This window comes from Helicoverpa armigera, chromosome 8 (genome assembly GCF_030705265.1).
Source record: "Helicoverpa armigera isolate CAAS_96S chromosome 8, ASM3070526v1, whole genome shotgun sequence".
Taxonomy (NCBI): domain Eukaryota; kingdom Metazoa; phylum Arthropoda; class Insecta; order Lepidoptera; family Noctuidae; genus Helicoverpa; species Helicoverpa armigera.
Genome location: NC_087127.1, coordinates 8,120,647 through 8,141,913, shown reverse-complemented (window position 1 = coordinate 8,141,913; position 21,267 = coordinate 8,120,647). Strand labels below are relative to the sequence as shown.

The 21,267-nt window shown below is 36.4% G+C and overlaps 2 protein-coding genes across 4 annotated transcripts; both read right to left on the bottom strand.

The window, feature by feature from the left end:
- Positions 1–1,592: 1,592 nt before the first annotated feature.
- On the bottom strand, positions 1,593–7,647 carry LOC110374761 (SREBP regulating gene protein). The gene is made up of 4 exons (XM_021332617.3): positions 7,225–7,647; positions 6,675–6,822; positions 6,002–6,153; positions 1,593–5,190 (listed from the first exon to the last, which is right to left on the bottom strand). Exons 1-4 carry the CDS (start codon positions 7,399–7,401, stop codon positions 4,990–4,992), a joined length of 678 nt encoding a protein of 225 aa, XP_021188292.1. The 5' UTR covers positions 7,402–7,647; the 3' UTR covers positions 1,593–4,989.
- Positions 7,648–14,780: 7,133 nt separating this feature from the next.
- LOC110374765 (putative uncharacterized protein DDB_G0282133) lies at positions 14,781–21,165 on the bottom strand. 3 transcript variants are annotated; one of them, XM_064035943.1, is made up of 5 exons: positions 20,822–21,165; positions 17,641–17,712; positions 15,646–17,171; positions 15,396–15,551; positions 14,781–14,911 (listed from the first exon to the last, which is right to left on the bottom strand). In XM_064035943.1, the coding sequence occupies exons 2-5, from the start codon at positions 17,648–17,650 to the stop codon at positions 14,852–14,854; spliced, it is 1,752 nt and encodes a 583-aa protein (XP_063892013.1). In that variant the 5' UTR covers positions 17,651–17,712; positions 20,822–21,165; the 3' UTR covers positions 14,781–14,851. The 3 variants fall into 3 exon arrangements, with proteins under 3 accessions (XP_063892013.1, XP_063892012.1, XP_049694448.2); XM_064035942.1 differs by having other exon boundaries at positions 15,396–15,554; positions 20,822–21,159; XM_049838491.2 differs by lacking the exon at positions 20,822–21,165 and adding an exon at positions 19,930–20,087 and having other exon boundaries at positions 15,396–15,554.
- Between the last annotated feature and the right edge of the window lie 102 nt (positions 21,166–21,267).

Sequence of the window (21,267 nt, the reverse complement as noted above, 5' to 3'; positions counted from 1 at the left end):
GTCAAGTAACTTGCAATTGTGGCAATTAATTTGGAAACCGAGAAATTGTGTGCTTATGAAAACATAAGTAGGTAGTAACATTCTTATCAAAATTAGAAAAACACTTTCGTAGACCGCTTACCATACGGGGAACAGTCCATTGTTGTATGCAACGAAGTATATCTTCGTTTTCTAATACCAAAGAACCTCCAGCAGATCCACAATTTATACAATATACTATATTCTGCATCCATTGTTGTAATTATTATAATACAACTAAATTCGATCACAGACAGAGCGATATCCGAAAATGCCAGGAAAATCCAGTCCTTTACACACAGCCGAGTCTACCAAGTATGCAATCTAATCGGAGTCCGTAATCAAGCCAAAGTTGTTAGAATAAAACCATGAAACGCATAAAAAATCACAAAAGAAACGATAGTCGCAAAGCAATCAAACTGACTTCTAGCAAACTGACTGAAGTACACCAGTGTTGCCAATTACGAAAACTATAATCCTACTCGAATGCCAAGCTAGAAATTCGCGATTTCGCTTAAAACATATAGAATACTAGTTTTTTTCTAGCTAGTCAATTTAGGTATTTAAATGAATAAAGTGTTAGCAACTAATTTTAATATCCGACTTCGGAAAGGAGGTTCTCAATTCGGTCCGTATTTACCGAAATCGCGAAAACTTCCGAAACTGGCAGCACTGGCTGACGGAAACATTTTATAGGGCATCAATAATTGTGACCCAACTTTTTATTTGGAATTTATTTATTTGAAGTGTCCGTGGAAAACTAAAATATGTTTCAAACAATAAAAAATTAAATGAAAATTATAGTATAATTTATATTCACATCGGTTCTTAGGCCAAAATTGAACAATGTCCTTTAGGTATTCGTTGGTGAAAACGGGCATAAGTAGATGGGAGGCCTCTGTCCAGTAGTGGACGTCTTTCGGCTGAAATGATAAATGTATGATCTTTTCGATGAACTTGGGTCTTAGTAATCTGTTTCGATAGTCGCACGCAAGTAAGCGAAACGGAATTAGGGTTGGACCACACCTGGCAGCACGGAATTGCATTTGTTCCGCCTGTACTACCACGTGCTGTAGTATGCTGCCGAATACTGCAACTGCAGTACCTATACTGCGAACCGGTGAAACTGGTACTGTGAACTGGTGAAAGGATGCGTTAGTATGCTATCGCGCGCTTCAGCGTTCTGGAGTCTCCCTGCCTACCATTGCATTTTGTCCGTGATGCCGATCGCCTCGAGGATTCCGCCGCGTGCTATCGCATTATGCTTTCTGTCTCGGTCTAGCAAATAGCAGTTCTAAGCGACAGAAAGAGAAAGGGCGACGGAAAAGGCGATTTCGTGCTGCCAGATGTGGTCCAACCCTTAAATAGGCGAGGAAAGAGGTAACAGCTTCTCTCTCCTTTTACCATAAATAATCTTGTGGTCGTTTTCGCAACGCAATACCTAATTAGGTACCTATTGCAATAAAGCATAATTATCCTGCTTTACTCGAAATCTGATGACGGTGTTGTATCTCTACATCATCTGAACTAAGGGCAATAGCTTGTTTTGATAGATTCGAAATGAAACACATGACTTGTAAAAATATATCAGTTATTCGGGATAGCCTCCGTACATACAAAACATTTAATCTGGTAACATAACATCATAAATGGAGACCCATTAATTCGGTCCCACGATATTTTTCATATAGATTTATTTTCACATTATTTGGAACGTTATTAATCAATAAATGTCGATCAATTGAATTTACCTATTATAATAAACATAACACTCATTTAAACAGTGCACCAACTAAACTAAATGTAAATCATTTTTCAATAGTTTTCTAGTCACTAAACAATTTCGCTCTTAAAATTTTACTGCGTAGCCAAACATAGGTAGTATATATTCATGCAATACATGTATTTTTTTGCTATCAATCTTTCAAGTGTATCCGTTCTAAAGCTCGTACTAAGTCTGCGTTTGATAGTACAAAAAATTTGACGCTAGAGAATGTTCACTGTCAACTATGTTGAATTTGTGGATCCAACCTGCTAACCACAGACCGTCGTACCTATAGGTATACCTGTTACAGTCTCTACAATAACTTTTAGGATTACCGTTTGACATTGTAGAGGCATATTTTCACATTAGTTAAAATAAATAAATCTGGAACTATCTAGCAATATTTCACAGGTCAATTTACTAACTTGAATTAATAAAAAAAAGTGGTTTAGAATTTTTAATTCAAGTTAGTTAATGGATTTTAAAACTTTTTTTGATCCAACTGCAAAAGGCAATTATTAATGGTCAAGTTAACAATTTAGGGATATTTGAGTTCACAGTGAAAGAGGCTTGTTGCTACTATATACCGGAGCGCAGATATACGAGAGAAAGAATAGATTTTCTGTTGTTTTATAATTAGCGGCATACAAGCTGTTAAAGCGCAAACGCAACCTATAAAACAGGTCATCACTTTCGGATTTCTGGCTTAAAGATACATTTTCGTTAGCTTGCATCACTTTATTCAAAAGTAAAGTATAAAAATGTGGACCTCCCATTTTAAGCGCATTTAAAAACTTTAAGCGACATTTATATCACTATTTAGCATATGGTCATTCTAAATATTTGCAAATCTTTAAGCGAAATGCAAGTCTAAATGCACAATATAAGCGATATAGGCAATTAACAATATGACCACATAATTCTATTCAGTATTAAATAAACGTTATCAATTTGAACAACAAATCAACCGTGAAGAGAAATTAAGTACCTATGAAGCTAAGTCACAGTACACATTACAAATAGGCCTTTACATTATAAAATTATAATGGTATTTTCCTATCAAACTCGAGGAAACCAAGTTAGAGAAAATGCGCAAAGTACACTTAATTTTTTTACCTAGAATGACAATTCTTTTATATATATAAAAAAACATATTTTGATGTGGTTAACTTTGATACTATTCACAGTTTTATTATAAAGGTGCCCTTAAATCAGTTTTCAGGGAATTTATTTAACCCCGTTGTATGACCGAATTTGATGCTAATGAGATAATTTCGAAAGAGATCTATCAGTGTGCACAAACTACTTAAATAATTTCATATCAATTTATTCAATGTTTCTTCCCATTATTAATGCTCAAATGATTTAGAAGTCGATAAAATTCTAAGTGCTTTTCATTTCCATCATAAACGCCAGAATAAAGGTAATGGCTCACATGAAAGGTACTGCGATGCAGCAGTTGCGAGCTAGCTGCAAGATCGCTGTCACCCAGCCATTGACTTCTTATACTTTGTTTTATATATGAGATAAGATTTCGATTATGGTCAAATAGGGTTGTTTCCTAGTATTCACTGCACTAAAAGTTCACAAAACTAGAGACACGATAATAATAATTAGTTTATGAAATTTAAATTTAACGCCTCACACTCACGCTGTTTAAAACGGCGGCGAATAGCGCCAACTAGATTGAGATGACGTCACTTCACATGACTGACAAGAATTTGACAGTGGCAGAATGACAGTGACAGGTATAGAATTAATGCGTTGTTTACTTAATAAAAAAATACACTAAATTTAATTTGAGACGAAAAATGATAGGTTGCTCTTCAAATTGTTTATGTTAATAGCTGAGTTGAATGCCGTTGATGTGTGCCATGACCTTCCTTCCTTGACCAGAGTCAATTTTAAACAACGAAATGAATTTAGAAATGAATGTAGGTGTGAAATTGGCATTGGGAATTCTGGCGTTCACTGGTGTTACTGCTCATCTGCAATTCTTGCTTGCTTGATTACTTGAATGTACAGTCAGCAATAAAAGTATGCAATCAATTTACCAAATACCTTAAAAATTAACATCCTCCTAACAAGTAACTTTCACGACTATAAAACAAAATATTTTTCTTCCAGCACTTTATTATTTTGTTAGTCTTTTATGTTTGGCAAATAATAGAAATCAAGTCGGTTTTACACTGAATTAATGTAGAGCCCTCTTTAAGGATTGCTTTACAAATTAATCGTAATCAGTGCCAAAATCTGTTGCCTTGTAACTGTACCTTATATATAATCAAAATACATATTTAATAAAGTATTAAATATTTTATTATATAATTGGTGTCATTGTTCCTTGTTCACTGGCATTACGTTAAAAATAATTATTAAAAAAAGGCTAATATTTCTTTCGTTTCATACAGTCAATACACAGTCTTTATAAAATGGAGAATACATAACCATCCCCTTGATTTAATTTCCATTAATTGGACATACTTGAGTAAGCCATTCTTAATTAAAATTTTGATGCCATTAAAATTATCATTTTACTAATATAATCTGACATTAAAGTTGGTGCCATTCTAATTTGCAAAACTGAAGTCAGCCTTGCAACAGCTATTTTTACAAAAATATGAATTAGGATTTTTCTTCTTTTTAGGGTTCCATACCAAAAAGGGGAACATATTACTAAGACTTCCCTGTCCATCTGTCACCAGATTCTATCTCACAAATCGTGATAGCTAGAGTTTACATTTTTACAGACGATGCATCTGTTGCTGCTATAACAACAAATACTGAGAAGTAGAATAAAATAAATATTACAGTATGTATTAACTTACATGATTAAATAAGAAAAAGATATCATTTGAGACATATTATACTCCTACCTTGCACAGACATTAGAAGTGATCTTCAACTCTGCACTTTAGAATGGCACCACAAACATCTACGGGTGATTTTTCAATAGTCAGCAACTTTTTAGAGTAAAGTATGTAAGCTTGATAGATTTTGTACAAAAATGAGTGAAACTACCGTATTTATTCTTCAAGTAAACGTTGTGACTATTGAAAAATCCGCCCATATTTAAATCAATTTTGTAAACTGAATGTGTTCAAAATTTCATTTAGACTAACTTATAGTTAATATCGCTATATAAGCTACATCTGAAAGGAATATAAATGTAAAAAAATACTAACTTAAGCTATAAATAGTTTTCGCTAATCCGGCGTTCTCGATCGCGGCAATTCGTCGCCAAAACAATGTTTGTTAATGGGATCCTTATAGGAGTTCTCATGGAGAACACTGTGTGAACTGGTACGACACTTCGTTAGACACAGTTCATAATCGTCACTGAGTGATCGGAAGAGCACATTCTTCTCTGTCGAGAGTTTGGATAGCACTACTTCAAGCATGTCCCTCTGTGAAAAAATTTATATAAAGCATATTAGGAAACTAGACAAATATTAAATAGTTTTCTATTTAGGCCCAAGTCTACCAACAACATAAACTCTGTCTTACTACTCTTTTCTTAAATAAACTGTTTACTACAAATTTTCACTTATAATACCACAAGAGCTTCAAAATTATCGGGTATTTTCCGATAGGTTCGTTGCAAACAAATGAAGGAGTCAAGTTTTTCAGGTTAAAAAATAACGAGCGCGAAGCGAGTGATTTCCTGAAAACTTGACGACTTTATTTGTTTGCAGGAAACCTGAGGGAAATGCCAGATAATTATGAAGCTCGTGTATTCGAAGATTATTTTTCCGTCCCAAATGTCGGCCACAACCTGTCAGTTTGACGTAGCAACGACCAGAGAAAATATTCAAAAAATTTTCAGTATAATACCATGTAGGTTGTACCACGTGACGTCGAATGGTGCAATTCTATTGGTCGATATTTGGGTCGGAAAAATAATCATGTAAAATTTTGAATAAATTTTTTAAAATCGTCTGTTTATGTGTTTTTTGAAAATGAGCCTCGGGACTGATATGAATAGATTTTTTTGTATAGACCAAACCAAGGATATATGCATAGCAAAGGAGAATGGGCCTGTACTTCAACTTTTATTGAAGCGAGAATTCCCAAATCATTGTGTGAAAAAAAAATGGGTTGCCAAAGTCAGACTTAAAAACCATTAATACAACTATATTGTTATACATTCCTAGGCAAACCTACATAAATTTTTGCCCATTATCCTTTGGCTAGTACGAGGGGAAACAAAGCGTATACCTTACTGGGATCCAAACAACATGAAACACAATGTTCATATATAACACAGCAATTGTTTTTAGAACATGTTTCACAACTGTATCTCTCAGTTGACTCAGCATCTGTATCACAACAGCCATTCTTAGTCACGTCCATTCTTGAACAAACATATCCTGAAATGTGAAGTGCAGTTCTTTAGTTATAATAATTCTCATTTTATTAGCATATCAAACAGGTTACGGGTAGTCAGAAGCCAGAAAGTCCAACCAGTCTAACCAAGGGGTATTGGGTTGCCCGGGTAACTGGGTTGAGGGGGTCAGATAGAGCAGTTGCTCCTTGTAAAAGCACTGGTACTTAGCTACATCTGTTTAGACTGGAAGCCGACCCCAACAGTTTGGAAAAAGGCTCATATTTGCATATCAAAATTAACAGCTGTTTAGCCAATGACTGTTTCAGAGTGCATGCCAAACTGTTAGGCCCGGCTGTCATTGAACATTATTGGCAGTTTTTGGTAGTCAGAAGCCAGTAAGTCTGATAACCAGTCTAAGCAAGGGGTATTGGGATGTCCAGACAACTAGGTTGATATACAGATTGGTAGTGTACTCATGGTGAAACAATATTTTTCAACTTAAGGTTTCAATTTAAATAAGTCAATTATTTTTGAATGATTAAACTCTTGTCTTTGTCATCTTACCTCTATCATCTACGAGTAACTGTTTTCCTTGCACAGAATTTCTACATATTATATGATCTATGGTATCATTGTGTTCTTGAAGTGTTCTCCAAACAAAAGGCTTTCTTTCAAATGAAATATCTTGGTAAATCATGCCTCTACTGCTGCCCTGAAAAAGTTTGACAGTCATATTAGTCAGACTTAACAATGTTGATACAAAAGCCACTTGTATAAGAAGGTTGCGTTATCCAAGGATATCTGGGTATGGAATTAATAATACAAAGAGGATTGCCTTCAAAATAAATTGGTGTATACAAAGGGTTTAAGGTGTCCCGATATTATTAGTACACGGAGAATAAAGTGGTTTGCTCTTCGCCATGCTTTTTCTTTAAATATAATAATTCTTCTTTTCTAACAACAATTGAGTTGTGTATTTCAGCCGTTTTCATGCTAGTTTACAATAGTTTAGTGCTGATAATCCGATTATGCGTGAACATGAGGAGCAGGACTAGAACCTGACTTATATAACTAATGCCACAAAGTATTTTTAGTAAATACTCGTCCTACTAACCTCTCTGAGGAAACTGACAATACAATAAGTTAATGAAGACGCAAATATTATGCCCAACACAAGTCGTCTTCGTATAAATCGCACCAAAGCGGCATACCACATTTTATACTTGTAATTAACACTCAAATTACGAAACCGATTACAATAATACGGAAATAAATCGAAGAATAATAACATTTTTAGGCGTAAGAGTGCAGTGTAGAATTCAACACTTTCTCTGAAGACATCTTAAATACTGAGTAGCTGAAACTTCGACAAATTAACAGTTCATAGATGTTAAGTAATTTCTGTTTAGTCTTTTAATTAACAAAAACTTTTATGTAGGGTTTAAACAGCACATTTTGCTGATACATTGCGATAAAAATAATACTGACTGAAACTCTATCTAATCCAGGAAAACACTTCATATTCTGACATCTGACATTCTTGACAACTTTGAAATGTGACAGTGACGTTCCGTGCACAGAGAAAAATCATTGAGATAGGATTATAAGAAAAATAGAGTCATTGAAAAGGTATGTACAGATACAGGCACGGATCTTGAGCACTCGGCAGAAGAGTGGGGATTGCTTTGCGCATCGTACACTTAGGACAAGAAAAAACATACACCCTTTTATTAGGGTTCCGTAGCCAAAATGGCAAAAACGGAACCCTTATAGTTTCGTCATGTCCGTCTGTCCGTCTGTCCGTCTGTCCGTCTGTCACAGCCGATTTACTCGGAAACTATAAGTACTACAGTGATGAAATTTGATGGGAATATGTGTTGTATGAACCGCTACAAAAATATGACACTAAATAGTAAAAAAAAGAATTGGGGGTGGGGCCCCCCATACATGTAACTGAGGGATGAAATTTTTTTTTTCGATGTACATACCCGTGTGGGGTATCAATGGAAAGGTCTTTTAAAATGATATAAAGTTTTCTAAAAAACATTTTTCTTAAAGTGAACGGTTTTTGAGATATCAGCTCTCAAAGTCGTAAAAAGTATGTCCCCCCCCCTCTATTTTTATAACTACGGGGTATAAAATTCTAAAAAAAATAGAGGTGATGCATGCTAATTAACTCTTTCAACGATTTTTGGTTTGATCAAAGTATCTCTTATAGTTTTTGAGATAGGTTGATTTAACTGTAATTTACGGAACCCTTCGTGCACGAGTCCGACTCGCACTTGGCCGGTTTTTTATTTACGTTTTCCTAAGGTTCCTACGTAATTTCATACTAGTTCTATGGTTTAAAGAAAGATTTTATAATGATTTATTTAATTGAGAAATGGAAATTGGGATGGAATTAGGTAATCTTAAGTGTTTCCAATTTAAAATGTAGCCTAAATCTTCTAGTTTGTCAAAAAACTACTACGTACCTTGGTACGTTTTTTGTTAACATTTTTGAACTCGAATTTAATTTATTTATGAAATGAAATGAAAAACATTTTTTTATAAAAAGAAAAATGTATTTTATGAGATATTAAAAATTATACGCTCCGTAGTCGGTTAGTGACGAAATGCTACAGTGATATGGGTGTGACACCTTCCATTAAATCGATTTCCACAATTAAACTAGTAGGTACTGCCAGTTGGATTCCCATCATCACCTTCTTCCTCATCATCACTATCAGTAAAGTCACTATCACTATCGGAGTCGGAATTAACTCGAATAATAAATTCCTCTGTTAAACTATCAATCACACGATCACTTCGTTTGTACTCCTCTTCAATATTTTTTACTTTTTCGCACATCTTACTCCACTCGCTTGCACCCATTAATTCTACCTTTTCTTTAATTAATTCAGTTACTTCTTTGATGGGACCAGTAACGTTCTTCCTGGATACGTACTCTTTAATCGCAGCCCATGCCATCTCAATCGGATTGAGATCTGGGTGATACGGAGGTAGACGAATGACGTCATGGTTATATTCTGCCAGTATTCTGTCTATGCTGAATTTCTTGTACTTGTCCTTGTTAGATTTTACAAGGTTGTATAACTCAAGTTTCAACATATCCTCACTAAATTCAATGCCTTTTTCCGTTAACCAGGCCTGAAGTTCCGATTTTTTCGCATCTGATGTTGGTGCCGGGTCATATTGTTCATTATGGTAGGAAGCGTTGTCAATTACCACTACGGAATTACTTGGCAGATTAGGTATTAATTGAGTTCGCAGCCATTTCTCATAGATATCAAAATTCAAAATGTCGCGGTAGTCGCCTGTCTTTATAACTGTTTTAATTGTGAGTAATGCATTCGGACCCGGCATGAACAATGACTACCCGCTGTCCCTTTGAAATAGGTTTTTTAATACCTTTAGTTGACTCATCTGACCAGGCTTTGGGAGTCGAATGAGAAGAATCTACATATGATTCATCCGTATACACTATAGGCCTTCCTTCATGTCTATACTGGCTCATTCTTTTTAAATATTCAATTCTTTTTAATCGAATACTTGAGGTCTCTATCAGCACCCGCCTTTTATTTTCTGTGTTCTTCCACTTGAACCCTAAACTTTGTATAATTCTTCTCAAACTTCGTTCAGAGCCTTGAAAATTTATATCTTGCTGCATTTTGCTTCGCAATTTTGCTATATTGGGCAATTCTTTTTCTGTGATATGAAAATTGTGTATACACCTTTTAATTACTCCCTGGTCAAAATTATTTACACCTGTGATAGGTTTTGCTCTTGGTCGTTTTTTTCCTGGTGTTCTAAATACAGAAAGAAACTCATTACTACCACCTTCTTTCAGAATTCGCTTCACAGTTGCAACAGATGTGTTCGTAGCCTCCGCTGTTCTTTTTTGAACTTGTTTTAAGTTTCTGGGTCCTTCTTCAGCCTCCTTTTTCATAAAACAGTTTACATGGTAAACCATTTTTTTGGCTTGACTATTTAAAATAGTGTTTTTTCTTGGCATGTTATACCTAAAAAGAATTTAAATAAACATGAATTGTACAAATTAAAAACTATATTAAAGTATAGCACATTTCGATAAAGAAGAGAAAAAGAAGTAGGGAAAGTTTGTTATTGCATCCGAGACGAGATACTCATACGAGCGGCGAGTATGATAACAAGTAAACAAAAACAGTAATAACAAATGTCCAAGTGTATCAATAAACGTTCTCCAATACACTTTCAAAAAGATTTTACCATAATTATAGTTATCGGCACGGATAATGAGCTCTCGGCGGAAGAGTGGGGATCGCTTTGCGCACTGTACGCTTAAGGCAATAAACCAATAAATCACTTCTGCGCAGGTGAAGGTCAGGGCTCAATATCGTTGCCGATGATTATACAAACTATGAAATATTTATGAATAATACATTCACATAAAATATTTGATTTGTAACTTACCAGATACCAGATAATTAAAACGACGTAGTTTAAAAATTGGTCCGAAGTGTATACTCGTCGTCGTGACGTACGTCAACCGCCGCAAACAAGCAATCCCGAGTGACGGCAGACGGCTATGAGGCGATGCGCTGCGGGCCAATCACCGCTTTACCGCCGCCCCCGCGCTCACTTCATACCACCAAAGGGACCCAATAAATCACTTCTGCGCAGGTGAAGGTTAGGGCTCAATAACCTTGCCGACTGGAGACTGGAGGTACACCATTGACTTATAACTATAAGGTACACATATAACCAAAGCATTTAAATACTTAGAAATGTACTACCCGTGCCGATAAAGAATGGGATTAGAAATCGCGACAGCTGTATTTACCTCTCGCTCATACACTATAGCACATGAGCGAGAGTTGAATACAGCTGTCGCGATTTCTAATCCCATTCTTTATCAGCACGGGTTGTATATAAATATTGGCTTGTATAGTTACCAGCCATAATGGCTGGTTTACACAGTACGCGTTAGCGTGCGAGTCAGCCTGCCCCGAGTAGCTGCACTGCAATAACTCGCACTGTTTGGACGTCACTTACGAGTAACTAGCAAGTGCGAGTTGGACAGTAGCTCGCATCCGAGTTACTTCAACATTTTTTGTTTTCACTCGCCTGCTCGCCCGGCAGCAACTCGCACATGACAGCGACTCGTGCGTCGCTCGCATCGTTTGGACGCGTTCCGCAGTAGCTCGCCAGTGCCAGCAGGGCAGTAGTGAGTGAAACCCGTGTTTTTTTGTGTAGATGATAGATGGTCTTCTGAAAATAATATTTTATTTATGAAACATGTTCACTCGACATCGCGACACGACTCGTACTGGGCAGTAGCTAGGTGTCGTGTAGACAGCAAAGGCAAGCCGAGCTACTGGCGTACGAGTAGACAAACCGAGTAGCTGTCTACTGGCCAGGCAGCAGCTCGCACCGTGTAAACGAGCCTTTACCGGCACGGATATTGAGTTCTCGGCGGAAGAGTGGGGATCGCTTTGCGACTGTACACATAAGGCAATAAACCAACAGATCACTTCTGCGCAGGTGAAGGTCAGGGCTCAATATCCCTGCCGATGATTATAGTATACTAGCTTCCGCCAGCGGCTTCGCCCGCGTGGTGTGTTGATAAAAAGTAGCCTATGTGTTAATCCAGGGTATCACCTATTCTATGTTCCGAATTTCAATCAAATCGGTCCAGCCATTTTTGTGTGATTGAATAACAAACATACATCCATACATTCTCACAAACTTTCACATTTATAATGGCTTATGTTTAACTGATCACCAGATATAGTAACAAATAGCAGACAAAAATAGTAAATGATCACCAAAATGAAACTCGTATTTTAATGTAAAACTATCACCAAAGTTTTAACACTTTGCTATCCTATTTAAGTGAAATTACTCCAAAATAAATCATTCGTTAGCCAAAAAAACTTTTTTACAAAAAAATTAAACCGACTTCCCAAAACACTAAAAAGCAAAAAAAAAAAACTATTTTTAGGTGCATCGGCCTAGAATTCGGTGTCTAATGGATGTTACTAAGTTAATTTTGCCACCGACTTCTAGGCCGATGCACCTAAAAATAGTTTTTTTTTTTGCTTTTTAGTGTTTTGGGAAGTCGGTTTAATTTTTTTGTAAAAAAGTTTTTTATTTAAAGCTTTTCAGTGATACGTATAGTTGTCACTATCCATACAAGTGGGAAGTTCTCATCAATACAAAGAATATAAGTCCAAATACGAGGTATTTTACATATTCAGTTGTCGAGTTCCCTCGACTTTCTCTGGTCTCCATCATCAGGTCAGCTTCAAACCTTCACTGTTGCAAAGGTCTTGTCAATACAAATAATTTAAGCCCAAACACGAGGTAGTTTACATATTCAGTTGTCGAGTTCCCTCGACCCTCTCTGGTTTCCATCATCAGATCAGCTCCAAATCTTCACTGTTGAATAGTGCTTTTAGACGTACACCTGAGTATCAAGTTTTTACCCTATGTATGCCTACAACTTTCGAAGGTTGCCCTCGATTTCTCAGGGTTTCCATCATCAGATCCTGACCTGATGACTATGGGACCAACTGGCAGCTACTCCGAGTCGAACAAAAAAAGAATCACGTAAATCGGTCCATAAACCTCGGAGTAATCGATGTACATACATAGAAAAAAAAAAAAAAAAAACATACCGGCCGAATTGATAACCTCCTCCTTTTTGGGAAGTCGGTTAAAAATAGTAAATGATCACCAAAATTAAACCACCATTTTAAAGTAAGATTATAACCAAAGTTATTCAATTCTGCTATCCTATTTAAGCAAAATGAGTCCAAATAAATCATTGTTATCCCAAAAGTAGTAAATGATCACCAAAAGTAGTAAATGATCATCAAAATTATACCAGTGTTTTAAAATAAAATGATAATCAAAATTTTGACATCTTGCTATCCTGTTCAAGTAAACTGACTCCAAAAAAAATAAGTTCGGCCTGATAGAATAAATGTAATGACATTATGGGGACCCTTTTCCTGCACTAGGGTGGAAAATTGTCTATTGCATGCCTCTAAACAGTGCGATAAGAGTGTGATTTCGAGGGAGTGTATTGAGAAACACATTCTTCTTCTTCTTTCTCCTGCCCTGTTCCCAATTTTACTTGGGGTCGGCGCAATATGTCATTTTCTTAGATTTTCCCCTGTCACTCGTCATACTGACACTCACGCATGCATTGCAAGCCGGACACATAACTTAATATGGCATCATAATACTTTATTTGGTAATAAGCCTACATTTTATGGCAATGACAGTGACTTATTTAGGCAAAAATAATACATTAATTTGGTCGTCAAGAGTTGGTGATCATTTACTAAATTTGGTAGTCGAATACAATTGAAAGTGAAGTCGTGACTAAAATAGCTGGTACTATTACATTTTTAGACTTTATTTTTTTGGTGTCCAGTAGATATTTCTGGATACAAAACTTAGGGTATCAAAGCATTTTATGGTGGTCATTATATTTGTTCCCATTTATAATATAAGTAAGAAGTAAGATATAAGTAAGATTTCATAACTGTCGCCTTTATACGCCTTCTTTGCAACCCACCCATTTTTTGTAATACCCAAAATCGTTGACACATCTTTTTTTATTTTAACGATGGCAAAAATCATCAAATGACTACTCCCGCTGTGGGTTAAAAGCTAGTAAATGTACTCTGTGGTTAACAGCAGAACAGAGTGTCAGACTTTTACTGCTAAAAAATCTATCGTGTTCCTTCGTAGGTCTTTAAGTACCAGGGCCGCGGTAACTCTTTCGAATAATCCCGCAGCCCGCAGCTTAAGTCATAAAATGCCTCGTAAGTTCACTCGTAACTGATCATGCCCACCGTATTTATCTGGTCTGGGCGAAGGCGCCTGTTAATGTTACTGTTACAGCCTTTTTATCGTCCCACTGCTGGGCACAGGCCACCTCTCACAGGGAGAAGGATTGAGCATTAATCACCACGCTTGCTCAATGCGGGTTGGTGATTTCAGACTTTATAGTCCAGGTTTCCTCGAGATGTTTTCCTTCACCTTTTAATCAGCCATTAGTGTCTAAGTTATACCTAGAAAGTACATATAAACTTAGAAAAGTTTGCATTGGTACTTGCCTGATCTGGAATCGAACCCACACCCTCATACTCGAGAGGTTGGTTCTTTATCCACTAGGCCACCACGACCACGATGTCCGAATGGCTGGCCACTTTCCTCGTAATAGTTTTCCCTCTATAGCGAGGTAGGCACGAATTATTTGATGTCTGGTACCAAATAGGTAGTAAAACTTGGTATTTCTCAAACTTCAAAAATCTCTCTTGGTCATCCTGACACAGACACAGAAACAAACGAGATCTTCGACAACACACTGAACGGTCACCCGATTCGTCCGACCGTGTCGCAGAAGACTGTCTGCGTCGTGTGCGAGTTCGCGGACGGACGGATTTCAACTGTCCAGCACAGTTCATGAGGTCCTGGTGACAGACAGGGTACAGACGGAAAGGAAAATCTTGTAGTAATAAGATTCCGTTTCAGCTTTCTTTATTCTAATTAATTTATCATAGTGATTTGATTTGATTTATTCTAATGACATGACTCGTTATGTCATATAGGTAGTAAAACTTATAACTTTGGGTACAGAATCCTAAAAAAAGACAGAAAATAAAATCACTCAAATCAGTTTATATAAAACTTATAATATTGAATTCAAATTAAAAAAAATATAGGTATGTACAATCTTCTGGGTTTTAAGAATTACAGGCCCACGCAGGCTGCTTTTGGGCGGTGTAAAATTGTTTGTCCAATTCCTGAAACAACAAAGATAGTCAAATGCACACAAGACAAAAATATCTGTAGTCATCGGGTAGCGTGTTTTGACAACGTTCTAATTCTAACGTTCTGAGTCTTGATCAAGGGGTAAAGAAAGATGAGCGAAAATGCCATAAGGGAAATAGGTCAGGCGCCTATTTTTAATACATACCTACAAACGAATTTCGGATCGGTTCGGATTCTTTAGGACATCTGTCAACGATTTTTGGTATTACAAAAAATAGGCGGGTTTCAAAGAAGGCGCATAAGGGCAAAGACTGTAACGTTCCTCGTCCTCCGAACACCCACATTTTAAAGCGACACTTTCTTAGATCTTCCGTGGCATCACCGCTATCATATTGTTCTCCATGGTCCCGATAAAAAGTTACAAAGATTTTCATTATACATAATTTCCACTAGGGCTAGTTCAAATAAGCAAATTCTTCACCTTTATAACGATAGAATTTATAGATAATGTATTACCTGACAAAGGTAACTGCAGTATACCGGTCTATTGGGAGGGATGTATGGGGCTGATGTAATCTTGCCACACATGGTGCAGCGGTCGCTTGGAGGTCCCGGCTTTTGAGCATAGGATATAACATTAGATATTACTGGACCGGAATTCATTGGATTTTCCTGCTGCAATCAAGGATTTAAAATAATAAATTATTAAAAAGTACTAGGTACTAAAAATTATAAATAAAGATGTTTGTGGCTGTTTTGTACTTACCGTTGAAGGGTTTATGTTATAGTGTAATCTAGAGTTTAAAGAATTGTCAGTCGGGGATTGGCTGCTGTTGATGTAGTGCACTTGATTTTGGTAGTTTGGCATTGGTTGTGCCATGCTCTGATAGTTTTGAAAACTAGTTGCTTGTTGGTTTGGTATGTTCGCTGTTGGTGATATTTGTTCCTTGTAATGTTGCTGATGATGATGATGCTGCTGACGCATATTTTTGTTTTTCTTATTACTCTGTCGTAGCATTTGAGTAAAGTTTTTAAAATTTTTCTGTGTGCAAGGAGGTGGAGGACGATTGTATGTAGTATTATTATTTTGCATATAACTGTACTGATTTTCGTGTAGTGTTGGTGCAGAAGTGCTTCCTTGAGTCACTACTCCGTTTGGCGAATAGCTATTATAGTTATTTTCATATTCTTTGTTTGTGTAATGTGGTTCCGTGACTTTTCTTAATAGATTTGAATTTACATTTATGCTTATTTCACCCCCAGGGACTCCCGAAGAAAATATACACAGGTTATTTTGTATCGTTGGAGATGCGTTACAGTTCTGTAGGTTTATACTTTGTGTTTGTGGAAGGTTAAATATCTGGGGAGGTGTGGCCAAATGTTGCTTCAAAATTGCATTTTCATTCCTCTTTGGTCGCTGTTCCTTTTTTGTATTATACTCTATCCTCTGTTTTGTCCATCGAATTAAATCCATGAGAAATGGTCGCACGTGTCCGCGGTGACACACCCAGGGTTGAGATTTTTGGTTGGCAATTTCAACAGTTTTTTCTAAAAACTGATTCATAAAAGTAGTATTATGTTCCTGCGGCAAAATGATAGTTTCCACTGTACGAAATGACAATTCGAAAAAGTGATTCCTTACGAAATGGAATATTCTTTGTCGATTCTCACTGTCACTACCCTGATTTGCTCTTTTTGCGCCGTAGTGGCAAAAAGTACGCATTATAAGTACCAAGTGTTCAGAGACCTTGTTTAGTAAATCTTCTAAAAACGTAATTTCTGGTTTTTTATTTTTCGTTTGACTTTTGCTAAGTCCAGGTTCTTTGTTACCACTCTGCTCGATATCTGCATTACTGCCTACATTAAAAGTATGTACATTATCATCGGGAATATTCAACGTATCGATAGGACTATCTTTATTTTGGTTTATTGCGTTTGTTCCTAAATTGTTATCATTACTCTGTTTATCCACCTTTTCTCCATTTAATTTACCCTCCACTGGTTTCTCTTTCTGAACGAAATCTGTTATTTTATTAATAATTAATTGTTCTAAACTCCTGCATTCTGATTTACATTTAGTATTTTCATTTTCTTTACAGCATTCTGATTCACTACTTCGTTCTGATACATTTTTATGTGGGCTTGATACATTTGTATTGTCCTTCTCATTTTCCTCTTTCTGTGGGTCCTCAGATGTCCTCGTTTGAGAGTCATCATCACTGTCCTCAAATATCATGGTAACGTCGATTGGGCAATTGAAGTCATACTGAGCCATCTGACACAACACGTTTGCTAAAACAAAAAGATAATGTTTTTTATATGTATTGTAAATATCTATGTAAATAAACATTAAAAAAAGAGAATCTCGTATACATAAAATTTTCAATTTTTTTTATAATTTAGAGCCCTACAACATGCTAACCCAACTTTTTTGGCAAAAATAGGAATCGTCAAAATAATTGCTGTAATGTTAACTAATTCATATTATTAATTAGTTAGCTGCACATATGTAGTTTTGGAGATTAAAAAGGGTAATCGAAAAATTTCGTTGAAAGATATGGTGATATGTCAGAGAATTAAAATAATGTATTCTAAGTACCTATCTAGACACACGGCAGTGTGTCCGCCAAGTTCGAGCATTTTCATTACGGGATAACGAGTAAGCCAATAATTTTTTCAATCAAATGTTCAATCTGTATCTACCCAGGATTGTCTCATTTGAGGCACTAAAATAATATTGAATGCTGAGGTTTTCACTCACCACTGTCCATTATTCTTTTACAGGTGATTCTTTCTTCAAAATAATGTAGTTCCAAGTTTCTGCCTTGGGTGCCTGAGAATAAAAATACTATAATGAAGTTTTGTTATTAATATACATATATTAATTACGGGTAGTCAGTAGCCAGTACGTCTGACAAACCAGGGGTATCGGGTTGCCCGGGTAACTTGGTTGAGGAGGTCAGATAGGCAGTCGCTTCTTGTAAAGCACTGGTACCTACTCTGCTGAATTCGGTTAGACTGGAAGCCGACCCCAACATGATTGGGAAAAAAGGCTCGGAGGATGATTCATAACGTTAGGGGAGTACTTTCTCAAGATGGACGTAGTGACGCATTGGGAGGTGGTTGCAGTGGACAAGAGGCCGACTCTGTCCTCTTTGCAGGTGGATACCACTGACCGTATGAAAATATGGCAAAGCAAAGTGCTTCATCGACGCTTTTATCTCCGATAGTGTTTCTCTTAGTAAACAGTTGTTTTAGGAACCTGGCATTTTGGGCCGCAGAGTGTTTAAAAAAGAAACGAAATTTAATGATTAAATTAAGAATTTTGTTCCTCGTTATAAAGTTAACAAACATGTTATTGGTTTTTTCATTCATATTCATTCGTATAGGTACACTAGTAGTGGTACTAGTGGGAAGATAACGTCATATTTAAATGGCGCAGTAGGTCATTGTCCTTCACTGACATTGTATTTAAAGAACGGCAACCTTGAAAACTAAATATACATCAGCATATTTCACATGCACAAACGTCGTAATACAGACGATGCAAATACTTTAAAAACATGGTAGTATACATTTTATTTATTCATCTATATACCTACCTACATAAAACGGCTGAGATATGGGCATGTGATGCGGAGGAATGAAAGTCATGTTGTGATGAAGATGATGAGTATGAACGTGGCCGATTGATATAGCGGATAAGGACGACCAAAGAAACGATGGATGGATTGTATGAAAGTCGATATGGTAAGAAAGAATGTTACTTGTGGCGACAGAATAAGGAGAAAACATGCTGCGCCGACCCCAAATAAAATTAGGATAAGGGCAGGAGGATGATGATCTACCTACATTTTTGACAAAATAAGTCTGTAATAGTGATGTAGCTCGTGGCTGCGCTTCGCCATCATATGTTAACTTACAAATTATGTAGCAGTACCTATGTTTTCATAGTCTTTGCATAAGTAGCTAGTTAGCTCTGTGCTGAAAAGTGCTATTTTGCAAAAAGAATTTTGCTGTGTTATATAATATAACATTCCTTCCTATGCGCTTATTTACCTTTTCTTCTCATATACCTACTTGTAATTTATTTTTACATTGTCAATATTGTTTACTTCATTTATCTTTCAATCTTTGAACTCTATTTCACTAACGATTTGTCTAATGTACCTACCTCATTTAGGTTACAACTTTTTACTGTTCTCAAAGGATGTTATTAAGTAATTAGCCAATAGTGATTATTTAAGTTGTTATTTACTTTTCCATTAATTTCTTCATATAAATATGTGCCCTTAAGTTAAAGTAAGTGAGTTCTATTCCCACATTCTATTGTTAAACTTGTAATCAAATCTTAAATAAAATAATATTTTATTTTGAAAGTCGTTTTTGCCACTATCACATAAGCCAAACTGCTTTTTTTCCGGTGTTAGCTACTATCATGATGATAATAATTACACAAAAAAAAAACAGACTCAGCTACCTACCCTCTCATGGTCAGCTTAAGAGACAGTCAGCAGAGGGTAGTCAGAAGCCAGTAAGTCTGACCAGTCTAGCTAATTGGTATTGGGTTGCCCGGGTAACTGGGTTGTCAGATAGGCAGTCGCTCCTTGTAAAGCGCTGGTACTCAGCTGAATCCGGTTAGACTGGAAGCCGACCCCAAAATAGTTGGGAAAAGGCTCGGGAGATGATGAAGAGGCTGACAGCACCCAAAATATATATTTACATAGGTATATGGACTCGTAAATGTTACAAATTTTATCAATGTACAATGTACGTTGTACCTACCTACAGATATTTTAGTTAGAAGATCATTTTAAGAGGTACCTAAGTTTTTTTTTTGTATCGAGAGAACTTTTCGAGAACGCATTTTGAAATTAACAGGGTTCTCAGAAGTATGTTCAAGATTAACATATATTTTTTTGCCGTCAAAAACTGTATAGATTTGGTCAAAAAATTGTTTGAGACAAGTCCATTTGGGTGCTGTCAACGCCTTAAACGGTTGAACCATTCTTATATATTGATAAGTTTTTATTTATTTTAAAGTCCATACCTATTTAATTACTTTTTATTACGTTTCGGATTCCCCTAAGATAAGAGCAAACTGCCGCCGACGCGTTTAGTAAAGGCAAATATTGATATCACTTTATCACTATTAAAGTCGAAGTCAATAAGGACAGCACTCCCAAAACGCCTCCTTTCACCACTTCCTAGTCTTACAGAAGGAAAAGAAAAAAAAGGTTTGGATTACCTAAGCTCGATGGATTACCTACAACCTGGTATTTTCCGTAACTATTGAATCGATTTGACATAAATGTTTCACTGTTTCAAGCATTTCAAGATACACTATTCACGAATGACATGGGCTATATTTTTTCCGGGTAGTTAAATGGCCTTTGATTTTTTGAAAAAGTCTTGATTTAGAATTGGATATTTCTTTTTATCGGTCTAAAGACCTGCGTTTCGGACACAGAATGACACACACGGACCCTGCGTGCATAAAATACGAACAAGTATTTATCGTAATTCAAAGTTTCCTTTCAATGTGTAGGTACCTAGGTTTTATCATAGTAGGTGCATTTATTTTAAAAGGCTATCTAGCTCAGAAGTTATTGTGTTGTTGGGTGTTTTCTGTATCTACTGAGGCGATTTTGAAAATTTTTCTACAATTTTCAATGTATCTTATGTAGACTATATAGGTACGGCTACGGAAATAAGTTCTCTTGGAAAGAGAAGTAGGTACTTAAATCGCGAGAATCAGCTAGTTCGTTAATAAGTTACATGTATCTCCAGTGCACAGACAGTGATTTAAGTAGAATGCACCAGCAGATTTTAAGTAGAATGCACCAGCAAGTAATAATTGGTTCCTATCCTATATTAAAATTATACACATATAACTTATCCTTTCAACAATAAATATGTAGATGTTTATATCCAATACCTACCTGCTTTTAACAAAGTTTGACCAAAATCCAATGCCGATTGCACTACACAAAGTCACTATCTCGCAAGTGAATTATTTTGCACAACACCATAATGTTTATCGCATTGATTCACACTTTTTAATTATAGAATTGCATTACACTGTGTTTATTGAGTACAGGAACGTGAGCGCAGTCCGAGCGCGATGTGAAACTGGCGGGTGTCTGCAATGGCGGTATCGGTACATTTGGCACTATGGTCGTCTGGGAGTGCCGACTCAGGACTTTCAAATGCATGTCTGGAGTGGGGCGCTCCGCGAGACACTTGCTACTACGCAAAACACTCAAACACGTGTTGATGACCTTTGTTTGTGTGTGTACCTTCGATGATCCTCGTGGTTGTCAGCATCAATGATCGCGGCAGACACATAAATATCACTGCGTGACCTGACCATGTCTGCCCGCCGGAC